This window comes from Palaemon carinicauda, chromosome 5, assembly GCF_036898095.1.
Source record: "Palaemon carinicauda isolate YSFRI2023 chromosome 5, ASM3689809v2, whole genome shotgun sequence".
NCBI lineage: Eukaryota > Metazoa > Arthropoda > Malacostraca > Decapoda > Palaemonidae > Palaemon > Palaemon carinicauda.
Window position 1 is genome coordinate 179,328,428 of NC_090729.1, and position 21,427 is coordinate 179,349,854.

Genomic DNA, 21,427 nt, shown 5'->3' on the forward strand with positions numbered 1-21,427 from the left:
AGATAAAATAGGTCTTCTTCTTCCCCGCCGTTATCCCTACATTAAGGGGTCGGTTGCCTTTATGCGCCCTCTCCAATGCCTTCTGTCGTAGGTATCCTTACACACCAAACCTCTTCTCTCCATATCATCCTTCTCCTTATCACTCTGACTCCCTCTCGATCTTCTCTCCCTAACAGGTTCCTCCCAAGCCCTCCTCACGCCCTCCCCACCATCCATCCTTAACACATTACTACACTATCTCAATCGTGACATCCTTATCATCTCTGTAATCCTTACTACGCCTGCCATTCTTCTTATTTCACAATTTTCCAATCTTTCAGGCCGTGATATTCCCATAATCCATCTCAGCATTCATAACTTTTAAAAAGATGCAAATATTTATTTAGTATAAATTGACTTTTGACCATGTGAGTTTTCGATTCAATTTTACTTTTACCCAGTAACCAGCAGTAGATGAATATTCTTTTATTGCTGATCTGATTTCTGACTTTTAGATGTACATAATATATCTCCCTACATTATCTTAGCAGGAGAAAATCCACTGATTACACATTAAAGATCTGTCAAAGAAATGTCATGGTCTAGAGATAAAATTCTGGTATGATAGAATGAGAGACGGACTCGTGGAATCTAGGTCATATCGGCCGGTGCTGGGACCAGGAAGGCCACGTAACACCGAGGTGAAATTGTGGTAAAAATTGTAGTGTGACCAATGAAGTAAACGAAATTTGGTCGGCAAGAAAGAAAGCCTGAATGGAGGTAAAGATGGTTAAAATTGTAGGACGAAAGCAAGCTGTAATGACCTCGGAAATGCCTACAATGCAACCGATGGGGCGCACTGACGACACTGCGCCCCAACTCCTAAGGGAAGCAGAGGAGTCTGTGAATCCACTCTGATAAAACAGTGCTGATTCATGATGAGTGCGTCAAATGCCACTCAGCGAGCTTAACTCGCCCTTTTGTCTTCATTTATAATACAGCTCAGTGTTCGTATTATCAATTTCATTTGGTGGAAGATTTTGGTTATTTTCATTTTGTTTTATATAGTAGCATTATCTTTTAATAATTAATTCGAGCGGTTCGTAATATTATAAGAGAAAGAATGGTACGAATAAAGGAAAAGATTGTCGAAATTTTATAAGCTACCACAATGGCTGGGACCATCGGATAACCTTGAATGAATTGGTTGGGGACCACTAAGCTGCATTGTAGCTTACACGTGTGTTTGTAGCCACTTTGGGATTTTGATCATTAACTAAAATATATTTGAATGTTTGTGTGTTAGATTAAGTACAATTTAAGCATACACAATGCGAGAAATTAAGAAAATATTCAATATAGCTGAAAAGAACTTGATAACAGGTGTTTCACGTTTAGAAATATCCCGTTGCATCATTTTATGAGTTTTTTTTTTACATAAACGCTATCTAGATCTTATGATCAACTCTGCTGATAATGTTACTTCACCACAGATAACCGAGGGTCATCTGGAGGGCAAATTGTTTAAGGCTACCCCAAGATATTTCTTATCAACAAACAAATGGAGAGTCTGCAATGCTTGCTGAGTGGCCCGCGAGTACAACTACAGTCAGTTGTGCTCACTCTCACGGTGTCTGCTTATCCACGCGGGTGGACGTCCAGTCGGAGAAACCGGAAAGTAATTGCTTTATTTCGGTTTGTGTGTAAAGTGGCGTGACGTCTGCAAAATATTTTTGTGAGCTTTGATCAAAAAAAAAAACTAGCTTGTTAGTGTTGTGTTTAGATTAGTTTTTTTGTATTGACTGTGGAATTAAAAATAGAAAAGAGGAGTAAAACAACAGAGAGGTGCATGTTTATCAGCGTGATGTGTAGCATAGTATGGATTGTTGCAGAAAGTTGCTCGTGGTGGTGAAGTGTATTAAGAAATACATCAGATATTGTTATAGTTATTGTGAACATATTTTGATGAATCATCATCATCACCTACGCCTATTGACGTAAAGGCCTCAATTAGATTTCACCAGTCGTTTCTGTCTGGAGCTTTTAATTCAATACCTCTCGATTCATCATCTCCCACGTAACGTTTTATAGTACTCAGCCGTGTAGGCCTGGGCCTTCCAACTCTGCTAGTGCCTTGCGGAGCCCAGTTGAAAGTTTGGTGAACTAATCTCTCTTGGGGAGTGCATTATACAAATTCTGTCCCTTGCCAAAATGCGAAAAAGTTTTTTATGCTCTCAAAAATACGGTTGCAATTTTATGCAATATGTAATTCATGATGATTGCTTTCAAAAGTCGATGTAATCTGCGCCTACGGGTTTCCATCATATTTAGTAAAAACGAATAATTCACAAGAATGTTCAAAATATTGACATTTTTTTTTTTCAAGAGTAGGACTGAAATATGTACATATAGCACACCTGTCTACCCGTAATAACTTCCATTACTAACGTCCCTTAGCTTGGAAACCACATGTCTCGGTTTGGTCATACGTCCTCCCCCCACCCCTACCTCTAGCAGCCCCCCCCCCCCCCCCTAAGAATAACCCCGTTATTAACATTCACGTGAATTCAAACACAGGATGTGGTGGACTTATGATAAACTCAGGACCAACTGGATAAACTGTAGCTGCTTATATTATTATTATTATTATTATTATTGTTGTTGTTGTTGTTGTTGTTGTTATTATTTATTATTATTTATTATTATTATTATTTATTATTATTATTTATTATTATTATTATTATTATTATTATCATTATTATTATTGTATTTATTATTATTTGCTAAGCTACAACCCTAGTTGGAAAAGCAAGATGCTCTAAGCCCAAGGGCTCCAACAGGAAAAATATAGCTCAATGAGGAAAGAAAATATGGAAATAAACTATGAGAGAAATAATGAACAAATAAAAAATATTTAGAACATTATCAACATTAAAATACATCTTCACTAAAACCATTTTAGCGCAGAGGCTCTGCACTATTATGAATTTGCCAGAAAGTAGTCCTAATTTACTTTAGGCCTAGACTTGTCTGAATGAGAGAAGCAGTGTTGATTATAAAATAAGGAAAGAAAAAGGCATAGCTAATTTTAACATCTGTCATTTCTTGATACTTAGACTGAGAAGGCAGTTTCTTGAACATGATTCTTTGTATTATCGTTGTTAATGTTTTTAAAATATTATATTTTAATTGTTCATTACTTCTTATATCGTTTATCTATTTCCTTATTTCCTTTCCTCACTGGGCTCTTTTTCCCTGTTGGAGTCCTTGGGCTTAAAACATCTTGCTTTTTCCAACTAGGGTTGTAGCTTAGCTAATAATAATAATAATAATAATAATAATAATAATAATAATAATAATAGTACGGGAGGTTTTACACAATTTTATATAAAATAAATGCTTCCCAAACTTAAAATTTCAGTTACAAGGAGATAGTCAATTGAAATCTATTATTATTATTATTATTATTATTATTATTATTATTATTATTATTATTATTATTATTATTAGCTGAGCTACAACCTTAGTTGGAAAAGCAAGACGCTATAAGCCCAACGGCTCCAATACGGAAAAATAGCAGTGAGGAAAGGATATAAGGAAATGAATAAACCCTTTGAGAAAAAAAAATAACTAAAATATTAAAAAAACACAGTAACATCTTCAAAACAGATATGTCATATATAAACTATAAAAAGACTTCATGTTGAACATTGTTGCAATTTTGAACTTTTGAACTTAGGAATATTAGTGCGTATTCAGTTTAACGTCAAGGGTTCAAATGTTTCAAACAATAAAACCGCCGTATTTAATGATTAGAGGAAAAGATATTCCAATTAAAATTATACTATGATATGGTTGTGTGAGAGAGAGAGAGAGAGAGAGAGAGAGAGAGAGAGAGAGAGAGAGAGAGAGAGAGAGAGAGAGAGAGGGGGTGGGGGTGGCCCTTAAGCACTGCATTCAAGTATCTGGTTTCAGCAGCCGGATTTGAAGCATTCCCAACAGGGGACACAGTGTTAGGCTCTACGAGACCCGATGAAAAGACTAGTGAATTAGTGATTTTTTTTTTCTCCTTCGGGTGGCTTTCAAGGTGCCAGTACAGTAGAGGCATACTCGCAGCAAAAGTATTATATATATTGATTGTAGTAATGTATAAATAAAAAGGATAAAAATCACCCCTATATGCCTGTATCCCAGTTATATGTTTTCAATCGTTTAGATTGATGTCTTGTCTGAATTGAAGTTTTTTTTTTTTTTTTTTTTTTTTTTTTTTTTTTTTTTTTTTTTTTTTTTTTTTTTTTACGTATCATATGTTTTTTTAATAATCACCTTCGCACCTAGTCACTCTGCTATTCTGTTGGTTTTTATTGTGACTTACTGTCACTCCACCAGTTTCCAAGCATTGATGTATGATATATATATGATATGCTGCCCAATGCTCCTACCAGTAGTCTATGCGCCAAAGTTGTTTGACATTCATCGGTAGTAATCCGTACATACATACTGCTGAGACATAATCTTGCAGAGCTTCTCCAGGTCTTACTGATCAATCCATGCTATCCATTCTCTTGCTTGAGGGTACACTCGGGCACACTATTCTATCTAATTTCTCTTCTTGTTTTGATAAAGTTTTTATAGTTCATATAGGAAATATTTATTTCAATGATATTACTGTTCTTAAAATATCTTATTTTTCCCTGTTTCCTTTCCTCACTGGGCTATTTTCCCTGTTCAGGGCCCCTGGGCTTATAGCATCCTGTTTTTCCAACTAGAGTTGTAGCTTAGCTAATGATAATATTTTGTTTTACAGCACTATAAAAATTTAGTTATTTTTAAAAGGTTAGGACGACAAGTTCCGATATAAGGAACGTTATATATGTTATATACGATACGGAACTCAGATAGTTATATAAAGCGAAAGAACCTAGGATTTATGGAGATACTGTGCTGTGGTATGTAGAGGGTTGGTTTCATAAGCGTCTTATCGTAGGAGCCGTTGCCGCTCGCACCAAACCCCTCCTTTTAGTAATGGGAGTGTTCTTCCCTTAAGCCTAAGGAGATTGCCTTTGTATTTTCTTTGCATGGCCTTTTATTATTATTATTATTATTATTATTATTATTATTATTATTATTATTATTATTATTATTATTATTATTATTATTATTACTTGCTAAGTTACAACCCTAGTTGGAAAAGCAGGATGCTATAAGCCCAGGGGCTCCAACAGGGAAAATAGCTCATTGAGGAAAGGAAACTATGAAAAATAAAATATTTAAAGAAGAGCAATAGTATTAAAACAAATATCACTTTATAAACTATAAAAACTAACAAAACAAGAGGAAGAGAAATAAGATATAAGATAGAACAGTGTGCCCAAGTGTACCCTCAAGCATGAGAGCTCTAACCTGAGACAGTGGAAGACCATGGTACAGAGGCTATGGCATTACCAAGATTAGTGAACAATGGTTTGATTTTGGAGTGTCCTTCTAGAAGAGCTGCTCACCATAGCTGAAGAGCCTCTTCTACCCTTACAAAGAGAAAAGTAGCCAATGAACAAATATAGTGCAGTAAGAAGAATTGTTTGGTAATCTCAGTGTTGTCAGGTGTATGAGGACAGAGGAAAATATGTAGAGAATAGGCCAGACTATTCAGTGTGGTAGTGTGTGGGCAAAGGGAAAATGAACCGTAACCAGAGAGAAGGATCCAATGTAGCACTGTCTGGCCAGTATTATTCCACCCATAGTACCACTTATTTTTCCTTTGTGGACGATGTGAATTTTTATTCGTAAGATGTAAGAGTCATGGTATGACAATGAAATAATCTCGAATAGATTTAGTATAGTCGAGAACAAAGCCCTCAGAAGGATATTGGGAGTTAAATGGCAGGACAGATTGATTGATTCAGAAGTTTTCAGGCATCCTGACATCTGAGGTAGAAATGAAACTATAAGAGAAATTACCCGAGTGCCACATATGGATGAGATCATGATGAGGGGTAGATGGAGATGGTTTGGGCTTGCTCTTCGGAAACACCCCCCCCCCCCACCAAGAGGGATTAGTTCACCAAACGTTCAGCTGGGGTCCACAAGGCAATAGAAGAGTTGGAAGACCCAGGCATACATGGCTGAGGACTATGAAGCGCAAAGTAGAAGACGACGAATGGAGAAGTATTGAATTAAAAGCTCAAGATAGAGACGACTGGCGAAATCTAACCGAAGCCCTTTGCGTCCATAGGCGTAGGAGGAGATGATGATGATGAAGATAAAAGAAGTTCCTTGGGTTCTATAATACAAAATCTTGACAATTTCTGTTCTCTTGTAGTTTGGGCGAATATAGACCGAATTAGTCTTAGTGTCATGATACTGTCATCCCAATCTATACAGTATACTTCACTGATTTCACTTAAGGGTAAAGTTTCTTTATCTTATCTTTATGTGTAAAGAGAAAAGACCATACCACTTTTTTAAACTTTGACATGATATACCGTGAGATTTACTGTCGTAGGCTAGACATGAAAATACATAGTTAATGTTTTTACGCTCAAAATAACCCGGCCATACATGAAAGTTGGCAGTAAGGGAAGGTGTAAAAGAGTCAAGTTAGGAGGTTACGAAAAAAAAAAAGCTCCAAAAACACAGACACACACACACACACACACACACACACACATATATATATATATATATATATATATATATATATATATATATATATATATATATATATATATATATATATATATATATATGTATATATATATATATATATATATATATATATATATATATATATATATATATATATATATATATTAGAGAGAGAGAGAGAGAGAGAGAGAGAGAGAGAGAGAGAGAGAGAGAGAGAGAGAGAGAGAGAGAGAGAATAATGTCACTCCAGTAAATTATAGACACTTGTCAACATAAAAAGATATTTTTCATCTTTTATCATAAAGATATGCTTTTTATGCAGATTAATTGTTAAAGAATTAGGTTGAAACTACTATATGTACTATGACTAAGTGACGACCTCTCAGATCATTACACATCGATAGAAAGTGCTCATTCTAAAAGGTTTTTTCAAAAAGAAAAAAAAAATAAGAAAAAATCTGACCTTACATTTAAAGAGGATTTTGTAAAGAAATTTATATCTGATTTCAAAATATTCAAAACCAATTATTTACTGCAATGATAATACAAAGAAAATTGGGAAGGTCCTCCAATTATTTCTCTTCGTTAGGCTTTGAATTAGCAGCCACACGAATATGTTTGTTTGTTAAATTTACCCAAATAGCAATTTACAATAAACCATCATCTTATTTACAATATTTTGTAAAACAAAGCGGACTTGAATCGTATAAGTTTGCCTGCTCATTCGCACCATCTCAAGCACTCTCTTGCCTTCGTTTATTTCAAATGCAACATTTCGACAGGAGTTTTCGTGCCATAGGGAAAGATGTCTCTGTTTGGTTTCCTGACGGCGATCGGAGACACCCTGTGGGAGTATGGGACACTCCTCACTGTCCTCTTCGTCGTCGCCTGCGCCATCTCAGCCTACAGATCTTGGAAAAAGGAACAACTCAGGTGAGATGTTACTCAGATCGTCCACGAAGTATTACAGTTAGATAATGATGATTGATTTGGAAGGTTTATAAATATGCTTGGATGAATTTGGAAGGTTAGGCCTAGGGCTAAGAACTCTATTTTCAACCGTGGTGTGAAGCTTGCTTGTCTGCAGAGTTTAAACTGTTAAAGTCTTTACCTTAGTTTGAGGTAATTTGCATAGTTTCACGGTATCTTTATTGTAATTATAAGGTAAATTTGTTTTACTATCTTCAAATTTAAGGAAATTTGAAAAGTCTTAAGGTAATCTAAGGTAAAAAGGAGCAACATCTAAGGTAATGGCCACATGCTCGTTTAAACCCTGCTTGTCTAGCTCAAAATGAATGAGACCAGAAGTCCAACAACGGTAATGCATTTCATGGGCTTGTATCTCTGGAACTTTTATAACGTAATAGTTTCTTCATTGGGTCTTGCATTTGTCTCAATTTTCAAATGCACATGGAGATGTCCTCATTACATGAATATTAATATCAAGGTTTGTAAATGTAAAATCGTATTGAAACTTTTAAATGTACCAGGAATACATCTATTCACTTCATTGTAATCATATCTGACATCTATTCTCTGTAACTTTCTTTCATTTTGTCATCTATCTTCTGTAGCTTAGGGGTTTACTACATTTTCACCTATATATCTTTGTACTTCATCTCTTGTTTTATACGAATCTCTTCCTTGCTGTCCAGCTCAAATAAAATTACTTGACACAATATTGCATCACCACTTAGGGTGGGGTGGGAGTGTTCGCATTTCCAATTCTTAGACCAAATTTTCATAAACCTTATATCTACGCTCTTTCCATACTATTTAGTTATATTTTCAAGGGTTATTAATTGTGTATTGTTCTCATCCTTAGATACAAAAACGCGCAAGCACTGATTCCTTTTTCTCTTTACGCTTTACTGTCATCTCTATTATTGTTATTATCACTTGGTAAGCTCCAACCCTAGTTAGAAAAGCAGGATGCTATAAGCCCAGGGGCTTCAGCAGGGAAAATATCCCAGTTAGGAAAGGAAACAAGAAAAAATAGATTTCTTCTTTTTAGATTGCCCCATTTCAGGGTTGGAACACGGGCTCTTGCCTTGAGAGTGGGGTAACAATATGAAAGTGAAATCTCTAGATTTATACATCTCAGAATGTGTGAATGATATGAATAGTTTTATACAACAGTATGGATCCATCTGAGAGGTGTTTTTAGGACTATTTTTTAATTAAAAGATATAAATTGTTCATCATGATTGCAATGAATGGCCTACCCCGCCCGAGTAACTCTCCAAATAGTCTGAATTTCATACACTGTTTTCTCGTCTCATTTTATATTGACACCTGAACGGCCTCACAGACCTCAACGCTAGGTTATAGATCTCAAATTCATTAATTTGTGAAAATCAAACTTTTTGTGAATGTTAGGTGACTAAGCCTATCATGACAAAACAGTACAAATTGACTGGACGTTCTCAAGAAAAGTTTTTGACCCTGATCACCAAGTAAGCCTACACCTGTAATTTTATCTCGACATAAAGAAACGGATTTACAAACTATTTGTCAATCGATAGTTTGTTAAGGAGACTTTGATGGGTTAGGTTAGATTAAGTTAGAAATTGACTTTATTGGGTTAGGTTAGGTTAAGTTAGAAATTGACTTTATTGGGTTAGGTTAGGTTAAGTTAGAAATTGAGGGTTAAAGACTGAAAACTTTGTAAGTAGCCGTGTTCAACAATCAGTTTTTCTGAACAGTTCAATGATTCCAGTTTATAAAGGAAACTGAAAAGAAAACAAGAAGCCTATTCTTAATGACTTTCAGCTGTAGCAAAATGAAATTTTGAATGTGAATTTTTCCGCTGATAAGACCACTTCTTTTGTATTCTGTATTTAAGCCATCGTTTTAATATTATTTATAACAAACCTAACATACAGTAGAAAGGAAATTGGGTCTATACATAGCCTATATATTGCTATTTACTACCTATTCCTTTTGGATCTCTGATTTGAGGTAGTTTTTTTTTTCTATAAAATTGATATATATATATATATATATATATATATATATATATATATATATATATATATATATATATATATATATATATATATATATATATATATGTGTGTGAACTCCGAATTCTCAACCTTATCCCACAAAATATTCATATTGTTAATGACTATATTAGAAATAATGATGATAATAAAAATTACAAAGATCATATATGCATTTCTCACTCATAAAAGGAAATAAATGTGCGATTACTGAAGTGGAAGTCTGTAATTAATAAGCATTTAAATTATATCTAAAAGATATAAGAAATAAGCAAATATCCCTCCCAGGCTACTTGAATATTGATCGTAACAAAACGAATTAGAATAGGATGAAAACCCCTCCTCCTCTTTTAGCTAGAGCGTTTGAACAAAATGCCGTTCCTAAATTTCACTTGTTCGTCAACAGCAGCCCATAAATTAGAGGAACCCTCTCTCATTATGCGTTCCCTTAGCGGGAAATATCTGACGTCTCATTGGCTGATTCGTCCTCTGCTGTGATTGGTGATTGTATATGACGTCATGGAATCTCGTCTTTTATGAATGAATTTAACAGGAGGGTGGTGAAATATCTATAATTTCTGTGGATAAATTAGACTTTGAAATTACAAATTTTATAGAAATAAACTTAGAAAGGTTATTAATTCGATAATAAATAAATGATAGATCTTGACGAAGGGTATATGTCAAATAGATAGGTCATTTTCGAAGGAATACTTGACTGTGTTCTGGCTACGATGTTAGATGTACGTGTGTATGTTTGTTAAGCTTTAGTAAGCGAAGGAAACTACCAATCGCAGCTGAGAAAGACATAGCCAATCAGAGAACTGGAATATCCCGCCGAGCGAGAGTTCCGGCAACTTATGAGTTGATGTTCGAAACACCTACCAGAAATTCTATTTAAACGTTCTACCTTTTTGGGACGGATCGGAAGTTTTTTTTATTATTAAAGGTATTAGAGATGTATTTTCTTCAAAATATATAGAAACAGTTCCTTATAAGATGTTTTAAAGCATATTTAACAGAGTAATACGCTCTAAGTACTAAATTATTATTATTAAGAAGAAATTCGTCTTTTATGACGTCATAAAAAGTAGGAGGAGCTTTAACGCTTGTGTAAATGACTGATTTATTCTGTTTGCTGGTTTGAGTGAGGTCTTGGGTAACACGTGGATAATAATATTCGGTTTTCAAGTAATAACTATTATTATATCGAGCTTATATAGTGAGAGAACTACACTACATAACTATAATAAGTATTTTGTTACATTTCAAATGTAATGTAAATCATATAAAGGAATAATAATTGACTTTTGGTTACTATGTTAGATGTGTGTGCGTGTGTGTGTGTGTTCTAGCTACTGGGGACGAAGCTGAAGAATGTCTGTTTCTAAGTTAATTAGTTATATTTTTTTTCAAAATATATAGACAGTCACTTATAAAAAATTTTATGACATATTTAATAGGAGGTATAAATTCTGATTACCAAATCATTAATTTTATCAAGAATAATGCGTTTTTGTGACGTCATAAATAGTAGGAGGAACTTTTCAGGTTGTCTAAATGATTGCTTAATTTTGTTCGCTGGTTTGAATGAGGTACCAAGTAACACGTGCTAATAATGTTCAATATTTAAATTGATACTGTTATCATTTCGATTGAATGGTGAATAAACTATTTTATTTTAGTTCCTATTTTGCTGTATTTAGATTATATTGTAGTAATTGAACAGATCATTATCAAATCATTATCTTTTTAAGGAAATACGTTGTTGTAAACCTTATATGCCAACAGTATACATATTTCAGACGAATTACAAATTAAAAAGTGCAAATTTAATGGAAACTAATTCAAAACAACTAACTAACTATTTAGTAATGAAATATCTTTGTGAATAGGATTTGCTCGCCAACAGCATCCCATATTACAAAGAAACCTTCTCGCCTTAAGAGTTTCCTTAGCAGGAAGTATATGCCGTGTCATTAGCTGATTGGTTCTCTGCTGTGATTGGTGGTTATATATGACGTCATAGAGTCGTATTTTATGAATGAAAATTACTGGGTAATGGTGAAATACCTATACTTATTAAAGATAAACTATGACTAGAAATTACGCATTTTATGGAAATAAACTTAAAATGGTTATCAATTTACTGATGGAAAAATAATAGATCTTGTCGAAGGGTAAAAGTTAAATAAATACGTCATATTCAAAGGAATACTTGAATGTGCTCTGGCTACGATGTTAGGTGTACGTGTGTATGTTTGTTAAGCTGTAGTAAGCGAAGGCAACTACCAATCACAGCTGAGAAAGATATAGCCAATTAGAGAACAGGAATATCCCGCCGAGAGAAAGTTCCAGCAAGTTATGAGTTGCTGCTTGAGAAACCTACCGGAATTTTCATGAAATATTATTTAAACGCTCTAGCTAGGGAGGACGGATTGGAAGACTTTTTATAATTAATATATTAAGAGATATATTTATTTCAAAATATATAGGAAAAGTCCATTATAAGATGTTTTAAGACATATTTCATTAAAGAAATACATTCTAACTGCTAAATTATTATTATTAAGAAGAAATACGTCTTTGTGACGTCATGAAGAGTAGGAGGAACTTTAACGCTTGTGTAAATGACTTATTTATTCAGTTTGCTGGTTTGAGTAAGGTTTTGGGTAACATGTGGCTAATAATATTCGATATTCAAATAAATATTATTATTTTATCGAGCTTTTATAGTGAAGGAACTACAGTAAGTGACTGTAATTCGTATTCTGTTTCATTTCAAGTGCAATGTACGTTATTCAAAGGAATAATAATTGACTTTTGGTTACGATGTGTGTGTGTGTGTGTGCGCGTGCGCTGTAGCTGCTGGGGATGGAACAAGATTTTTTGTTTCTAAGATGGTTATTTTTTTCAAAATGTTTTTAGGCAGTCTCTTATAAGATGTTTTTATAACATATTTGATCGGAGGTATAGATTATAATTACCAAATCATTAACTTTACAACGAATGATGCAATTTTGTGACGTCATAAAGAGTAGAAGGAACTTTACAGGCTGTCTAAATGATTGATTAATTTTGTTCGCTGGTTTGAGTGAGGTACTAAGTAACACGTAGTAATATATTCGATATTCATTGAAATAGTTACCATTATCATTTTAGAGTTATATAGTGAGGGAACTATATGATTTTAGTTGCTATTTTGTTGTATTTAAATTATATTGTAATTTAAAAAATCATTATCAAATCATTATCATTATTAGGGAATACGTTGTTGTAAGCCTTAAATACCAACAGTATCCATATTTAAGATGAATTACGACTTGAAGGGTGTAACTCTTATGGAAACAAACTGGAAACAACTATTTAGTAATGAAATTAATCTTGAATATCATTGCGAAATTGATTCGCTCGCCAACAGCGGTCCATAATCCAAAGGAAACTTTTCGCCTTATGCGTTTCCTTAGCAGGAAGTATATGATGTGTCATTGGCTAATTGGTTCTCTGCTGTGATTGGTGGTTGTATATGACGTTAAGAGTCTCGTATTTTATGAATGAAAATTACTGGGTAGTGGTGGAATACCTATACTTATTAGATATAAACTATGACTAGAAATTACACATTTTATGGAATTAAACTTAAAATGGTTATTAATATACTGATGAAAAAATAATAGATCTTGTCGAAGGGTAAAAGTTAAATAAATACGTCATATTCAAAGGAATACTTGACTGTGCTCTGGCTACGATGTTAGGTGTACGTGTGTATGTTTGTTAAGCTGTAGTAAGCGAAGGCAACTACCAATCACAGCTGAGATGATACAGCCAATCAGAAGACAGTAATATCCCGCCGAGAGAGAGAGAGAGAGTTCCAGCAAGTAATGAGTTGCTGTTTGAGAAACCTACCTGAATTTTCATGAAATATTATTTAAACGCTCTAGCTAGGGAGGACGGATTGGAAGACTTTTTATAATTAATATATTAAGAGATATATTTATTTCAAAATATATAGGAAAAGTCCATTATAAGATGTTTTAAGATATATTTCATTAAAGAAATACATTCTAACTGCCAAATTGTTATTATTAAGAAGAAATACGTCTTTGTGACGTCATAAAGAGTAGGAGGAACTTTAACGCTTGGGTAAATGACTGATTTATTCAGTTTGCTGCTTTGAGTGAGGTATTGAGTAACACGTTGCTAATAATATTCGATATTCAAATAAATACTATGACTATATCGAGCTTTTATAGTGAAGCAACAACAGTAAATGACTGTAATTCGTATTTTGTTTCATTTCAAGTGTAATGTAAGTTATTCTAAGGAATAATAATTGATTTTTGGTTACGATGTGTGTGTGTGTGTGCGCACGCGCGCGCGCGTGCGCTCTAGCTGCGGGGATGGAACAAGATTTTTTTGTTTCTAAAATAATTATATTTTTTCAAAATGTTTTTAGACAGTCACTTATAAGATGTTTTTATAACATATTTGATCGAAGGCATAAATTATAATTACCAAATCATTGATTTTATTACGAATAATGTGCTTTTGTGGCGTCATAAAGAGTAGGAGGAACTTTACAGGTTGTCTAAATGATTGATTATATTAATTTTGTTCGCTAGCTTGAGTGAGGTACCAAGTAACACGTGCTCTAATGTTCGATATTCAAATAGATAATATCCTTTTAGTGTTAAATAGTGAAGGAACTACATGAATTTAGTTCCTATATTGTTAGATTTAAAGTATAATGTAATTGAACAGATCATTATCAAATCATTATCTTTATTAGGATAAATGTTGTTGTAAGCCTGATATACCAACACTATACATATTTAAGATAAAAATTACGACTTAAAAAGTACAACTTTTATGAAAACAAACTCAATACAACTAATATGATTCGCTCGCCAACAGCAGCCCATAAACCAGAGGAACCCTCTCACCTTATGCGTTTCCTTAGCGGGAAATATATGACGTGTCTTTAGCTGATTGGTCCTCGGCTTTGACTGGTGGTTGTATATGACGTCATGGAATCTCGTATTTTGTGAATGAATTTAACTGGGTAATGGTGAAATAAATATACTTGTTGGAGATAAATTATGATTAGAAATTACAAATTTTATAGAACTAAACTTAAAATGCTTATCAATTTAGTAATGAATAAATGATACATCTTGTTGAAGGGTATAAGTCAAATAAATGCGTCATTTTCGAAGGAATACTTGACTGTGTTCTGGCACGATGTTGGTGTACGTGTGTATGTTTGTTTAGCTGTAGGGAGCGAAGACAACCACCAATCACAGCCGAGGAAGATATAGCCAATCAGAGGACTGGATTTTACCGGGCGGCGAGAGCTCCGGGGACTTAGAGTTGCTGTATGAGAAACCATGAAATTGTATTTAAACGCTCTAGCTATGAAACGGAGCTTGAACATTTTTTTAAAGAGAATTAAAGATATATTTCTTCAAAATATATAAACAGACCTTTATAAGATGCTTTAATGACATTGCATTAGAGCGATATATTCTGTTTACTAAATCATTGTTTTTGTACAGAAAAATAGGTCTTTGTGACGTCATCAAGAGTAGGATGAATTTTACAGCTTGTTTTTGTCCCTGTTTGTTGGTTTGAGTAAGTTATTATTATATCGTACTTAAATAGTGCAGTAACTACATAACTTTCATTCGTATTTTGTTACATTTCTAATTAATGTAATTACACAAACGATTACTAAATCATATGTTTATTAATTAATTATATGCTCATTAGGAAACATGTCGTCATAATGGAAAGAGTAAATAAGATACAGCAGTTAACATATTTCAGATAAATGATTACTTAAAAACTGCAGATTTTATGAAAACAAACTGAAAACAACCATCTAGTAATAAAATGTTGTAGTATGTTCAAAATATAAAATAGGATTAAAAAGCCCCTAACTAGAGCGTTTTGACAAAATATCTCATATGAATTTCATTTGTTAGCCAACAGCAGCCCATAAATCAAAGGAACCCTCTCACCTTATGCGTTTCTTTAGCGGGAAATATTTGGCGTCCCATTGGCTGATTTGTCCTCTGTTATGATTGGTGGTTGAATATGATGTCGTGAAATCTCGTATTTTATGAATGAATTCAACTTGGTAAGAGTAAAATACCTATACTTATTGTTGATAAATTGAGACTTAGAAATTACAAATTTTATTAAAACAAACTCAAAATATTATCAATTTTATAATAAAATAAAGGATGGCTCTTTTTCAAATGCCAGGGCTAAATAAATACGTTATATTTAAAGGAATAATTAACTGGGTTCTGGCTACGAAGTTGGATGCGTTGTAAACAAAAGCAACAACCAATCACAGCTGACAAGATACAACCAATCAGAGTACTGGAATATCCCGCCAAGAGAGCGGTCCAAGGACTTATGAGTTGCTGTTGGGAAAAACTACCCTGAATTTCGATAATAGTGCTTTTAACGCTCTAGCTAAGGGGGACGGATCTGAAGATATTTTGGTTTTTAAGGGAATTATACATTTTTTCCTCAAAATATATAGAGACAGTCCCTTATAAGATGTTTTGATAACGTATTTTATGAGAAGGATACATACTAGTTACCAAATAATTATTCTAATTGAGAAATTACGTCTTTGTGACGTCATAAAGAGTAGGAGGAACTTTAACGCTTGTCCAAATGAATGATTAATTCTATTTGCTGGTTTAAGTAAATTATTGAGTAACACGTTGCTTCTAATATTAGATATTCAAATGAATACTATTATTCTATTGAGTTTATATGGTTAAGGAACTACACTACATGGATGTAATTCGTATTTTGTTACATTTGAAGTGTAAATTAAATTATTCAAAGGAATAATAATTGACTTTTGGTTACGATGTTAGATGTGTGTGAATGTGTGTGTGTGTGTGTGTGTGCGCTCTATGTAGTGATGACGGAGTCCCTTATGAGAATTTTTTTTTATAATATATTTTATCAGAGGAATAAATTCTGATTGCCAAATCATTATTTTTATTAAGACTAATGCATCATCGAGACGTAATAAGGAGTTGGAGGAACTTTACAGGTTGCCTAAATGATTGATTAAATTTGTTTGCTGGTTTGAGTGAGGTATTGTGTAACATGTGGATAATATTCGATATTCAAATAGATACTTTTATTATATCGAGCTCAGGTAGTGTAAGAACTGCATGGCTGTAATTTGTATTTTGTTGCATTTCATGTATGATGTAATTTTTCTGAGGAATGATAAAATATTTTAGATTTAACTGGGTTAATAGGGATAAATGTATTTTATGAATTTAATCAGACTATTTTTGCCATATTTATGGCCATAATTAATATGGAATAAACATATATCTGTCAAAGGTGCATTGGATTAATTAAGATGGAAGATATTGTAATGAAACCCGATCCTCCTCTTGTTAGGGCGTTTACACTTAAAATGGATAATCCCGATCAAAGAAAATGGACACAACAATAAAGGGCCACTTTTCTTAATCATTCTAACAACTTTAATAAGATATGGTTTTGATTATGAATGTAGAGGCAAGCTGTTATCTTATTTTTCATCTTCCAGGAACGAATGGAATGCAGCTGGAAAGGACGTGGTGGTCCTCCACACACTCGGTCGAGGCTATACTTGCCCTCACATTTCGCCCTTCGGCTTAAAACTCGAGACCTATCTGAGGATGGCTGGGTACAAGATTCAGGTAGGAGGGCAACAGTGATAGAAGTTGGTGACTTTGGTAAAGATGCATATTGCTCCTGAGTTATGAAAGCTGTATTGAGAGAGAGAGAGAGAGAGAGAGAGAGAGAGAGAGAGAGAGAGAGAGAGAGCGCATTGATAGTTATAACATCTTTCATCAAATATCAACCGTAATTGTTTACTTTAATTCGTGTTATCTACCAATTGAATATCATTGACTTTCATTTATTCATCTTTTTATTGAATGAAAATTTATTTACGTTGATAAATGGTTCACCAAGTAATCCTCACTCAAACCAAAATCCAATATATTTTTTACCGTTGAATGTTTTCGACAGATAGATGAAAAGGCTCCCATGAGCTCCAAGGGCAAGACCCCTTGGATAACCCTGAATGGGGTTGACATGACGGATTCACAGTTAATCATCGAACATCTGTCAGCCAATAACAAGAATTTCAGCAGTCACTTGTCGGACAAAGAGAGGGCGATTGCCAACGCGTTCCAAGTCATGGTCGACGAACATCTCTATTGGTATGTTTTCATTCATAGAATTGTTTTAAGTTTGAATTTGCTCTGATCCAAGTTTTTTCTGAGGTGGAATGCTCCTTTCGTAGCCTTTTTTTCTCATTTTTAAGTTTGTATTTACTCTGATCCAAGTTTCTCTGAGGTGAAATGCTCCTTTCGTAGCCTTTTTTTCTCATTTTTAAGATTGTATTTGCTCTGATTCAAGTTTTTTCTGAGGTGGAATGCTCCTTTCGTAGCCTTTTTTTCTCATTTTTAAGTTTGAATTTACTCTGATCCAAGTTTCTCTGAGGTGGAATGCTCCTTTCGTAGCCTTTTTTCTCATTTTTAAGTTTGTATTTGCTCTGATTCAAGTTTTTCTGAGGTGGAATGCTCCTTTCGTAGCCTATTTTCTCATTTTTAAGTTTGAATTTGCTCTGATTCAAGTTTTTCTGAGGTGGAATGCTCCGTTCGTAGCCATTTTTCTCATTTTTAAGTTTGAATTTGCTCTGATTCAAGTTTTTCTGAGGTGGAATGCTCCTTACGTAGCCTTTGTTCTCATTTTTAAGTTTGAATTTGCTCTGATTCAAGTTTTTCTGAGGTGGAATGCTCCTTTCGTAGCCTTTTTTCTCATTTTTAATTTTGAATTTTCTCTGATTCAAGTTTTTCTGAGGTGGAATGCTCCTTACATAGCCTTTGTTCTCATTTTTAAGTTTGAATTTGCTCTGATTCAAGTTTTTCTGAGGTGGAATGCTCTTTACGTAGCCATTTTTCTCATTTTTAATTTTGAATTTGCTCTGATTCAAGTTTTTCTGAGGTGGAATGCTCCTTTCGTAGCCTTTTTTTCTCATTTTTAAGTTTGAATTTGCTCTGATTCAAGTTTTTCTGAGGTGGAATGCTCCTTTCGTAGCCTTTTCTCTCATTTTTAAGTTTGAATTTGCTCTGATTCAAGTTTTTCTGAGGTGGAATGCTCCTTTCGTAGCCTTTTTTCTCATTTTTAATTTTGAATTTTCTCTGATTCAAGTTTTTCTGAGGTGGAATGCTCCTTACATAGCCTTTGTTCTCATTTTTAAGTTTGAATTTGCTCTGATTCAAGTTTTTCTGAGGTGGAATGCTCTTTACGTAGCCATTTTTCTCATTTTTAATTTTGAATTTGCTCTGATTCAAGTTTTTCTGAGGTGGAATGCTCCTTTCGTAGCCTTTTTTCTCATTTTTAATTTTGAATTTGCTCTGATTCAAGTTTTTCTGAGGTGGAATGCTCCTTACGTAGCCTTTGTTCTCATTTTTAAGTTTGAATTTGCTCTGATTCAAGTTTTTCTGAGGTGGAATGCTCCTTACGTAGCCTTTGTTCTCATTTTTAAGTTTGAATTTGCTCTGATTCAAGTTTATCTGAGGTGGAATGCTCCTTACGTAGCCATTTTTCTCATTTTTAAGTTTGAATTTGCTCTGATTCAAGTTTTTCTGAGGTGGAATGCTCCTTTCGTAGCCTTTTTTCTCATTTTTAAGTTTGAATTTGCTCTGATTCAAGTTTTTCTGAGGTGGAATGCTCCTTACGTAGCCTTTTTTCTCATTTTTAAGTTTGAATTTGCTCTGATTCAAGTTTTTCTGAGGTGGAATGCTCCTTACGTAGCCTTTGTTCTCATTTTTAAGTTTGAATTTGCTCTGATTCAAGTTTTTCTGAGGTGGAATGCTCCTTTCGTAGCCATTTTTCTCATTTTTAATTTTTAATTTGCTCTGATTCAAGTTTTTCTGAGGTGGAATGCTCCTTACGTAGCCTTTTTTCTCATTTTTAAGTTTGAATTTGCTCTGATTCAAGTTTTTCTGAGGTGGAATGCTCCTTTCGTAGCCTTTTTTCTCATTTTTAAGTTTGAATTTGCTCTAATTCAAGTTTTTCTGAGGTGGAATGCTCCTTACGTAGCCTTTGTTCTCATTTTTAAGTTTGAATTTGCTCTGATTCAAGTTTATCTGAGGTGGAATGCTCCTTACGTAGCCATTTTTCTCATTTTTAAGTTTGAATTTGCTCTGATTCAAGTTTTTCTGAGGTGGAATGCTCCTTTCGTAGCCTTTTTTCTCATTTTTAAGTTTGAATTTGCTCTGATTCAAGTTTTTCTGAGGTGGAATGCTCCTTTCGTAGCCATTTTACTCATTTTTAATTTTGAATTTGCTCTGATTCAAGTTTTTCTGAGGTGGAATGCTCCTTACGTAGCCTTTGTTCTCATTTTTAAGTTTGAATTTGCTCTGATTCAAGTTTATCTGAGGTGGAATGCTCTTTTCGTAGCCTATTCTCTCATTTTAAAGTTTGAGTTTGCTCTGATTCAAGTTTTTCTGAGGTGGAATGCTCCTTTCGTAGCCTTTTTTCTCATTTTTAAGTTTGAATTTGCTCTGATTCAAGTTTTTCTGAGGTGGAATGCTCCTTTCGTAGCTTTTTTTTCTCATTTTTAAGTTTGAATTTGCTCTGATTCAAGTTTTTCTGAGGTGGAATGCTCCTTTCTTAGCTTTTTATCTCATTTTTAAGTTTGAGTTTGCTCTGAGTCAAGTTTTTCTGAGGTGGAATGCTCCTTTCGTAGCTTTTTTTCTCATTTTTAAGTTTGAATTTGCTCTGATTCAAGTTTTTCTGAGGTGGAATGTTCCTTTCATAACCTCCTTTTTTAAAATTTTCTTTTAATTATTACGTACTTATGCCATTGTATGCATACAGATAGACAATATTATAGTTTGCCTATAGTGTCCACATCAGAAGTTTACGCTGGTTGTTAAGAGGAACTGCCCATTTTAAAGCTTGGCAGGGCAGCTGTAGGAGCTAGGTAGGGTTTTTGCTCTTCAAACGTAGAAATATTTTCTGGCTTTCAGTACTTTTTAGATAACAGGGGAAGACCAAGAATGATGGTGAGTGATCCAAACAAATGTCCTTCCGAAGTTAAGCTTTCACTTGGAAATAAGTATTTTTAGAGAAATCAGAAATGCTGTGACTGATGTCGAGGTTACGAAGCAGTAGGCTATTATGATTTAGGACACTGACTTTTAGTCTGCCATTTAAAACGACAGATTGGTTGCGAGGAGGAGGATTTAAAGTTTCATTTGCTCACGGGAGTGTTTTCCATTTTATGCTTTGAGCTCTTTAAGGTTATCCATTATGAGATTTATGATTTTAGGACACTGACTTTTACTCTGCCATTTAAAACGACAGATCGGTTGCGAGGAGGAGGATTTAAAGTTTCATTTGCTCACGGGAGTGTTTTCCATTTTATGCTTTGAGCTCTTTAAGGTTATCCATTATGAGATTTTTTCTCCTTGATTTGGGACAGTATTAAGACGATTGTTTAAAGGAATAAAATCAAGTCAAGTAATAATAGACGAAAGGCAATAAAATTTTGGAATTAATGAGGAATTGTTCCAGCATTTATAATGGTATTCTTCTTTCGAAAGCTGCTATAAAACTTAGATGAAATTTTTGGGAATGATTCGTTCTTGTAGAATTTTGAAATACAGTACAACCAAAAATTCTGAAAAAAGCGTGTCAGCATTTTGTCACATTACATTTTGCCACATTACATTTTGCAAATTTAAGTTTCC

At 33.8% G+C, this 21,427-nt stretch overlaps 1 protein-coding gene across 2 annotated transcripts in view; it reads left to right on the forward strand.

Annotated features, from left to right (window-relative positions):
• The first annotated feature begins 1,503 nt into the window (after positions 1–1,503).
• The window catches only part of LOC137641655 (failed axon connections homolog), a 26,299-nt gene continuing 6,375 nt past the window's right edge, over positions 1,504–21,427 (forward strand). The window contains exons 1-4 of one of the 2 annotated variants that reach the window (XM_068374408.1): positions 1,504–1,657; positions 7,407–7,557; positions 17,224–17,356; positions 17,691–17,884. In XM_068374408.1, the coding sequence (XP_068230509.1) occupies positions 7,430–7,557; positions 17,224–17,356; positions 17,691–17,884 (455 nt within the window). In that variant the 5' untranslated portion in view covers positions 1,504–1,657; positions 7,407–7,429. Of the gene's footprint in view, positions 1,658–1,695; positions 1,715–7,406; positions 7,558–17,223; positions 17,357–17,690; positions 17,885–21,427 lie in introns of those variants that run through there. The other variant, XM_068374409.1, reaches the window with a different exon arrangement.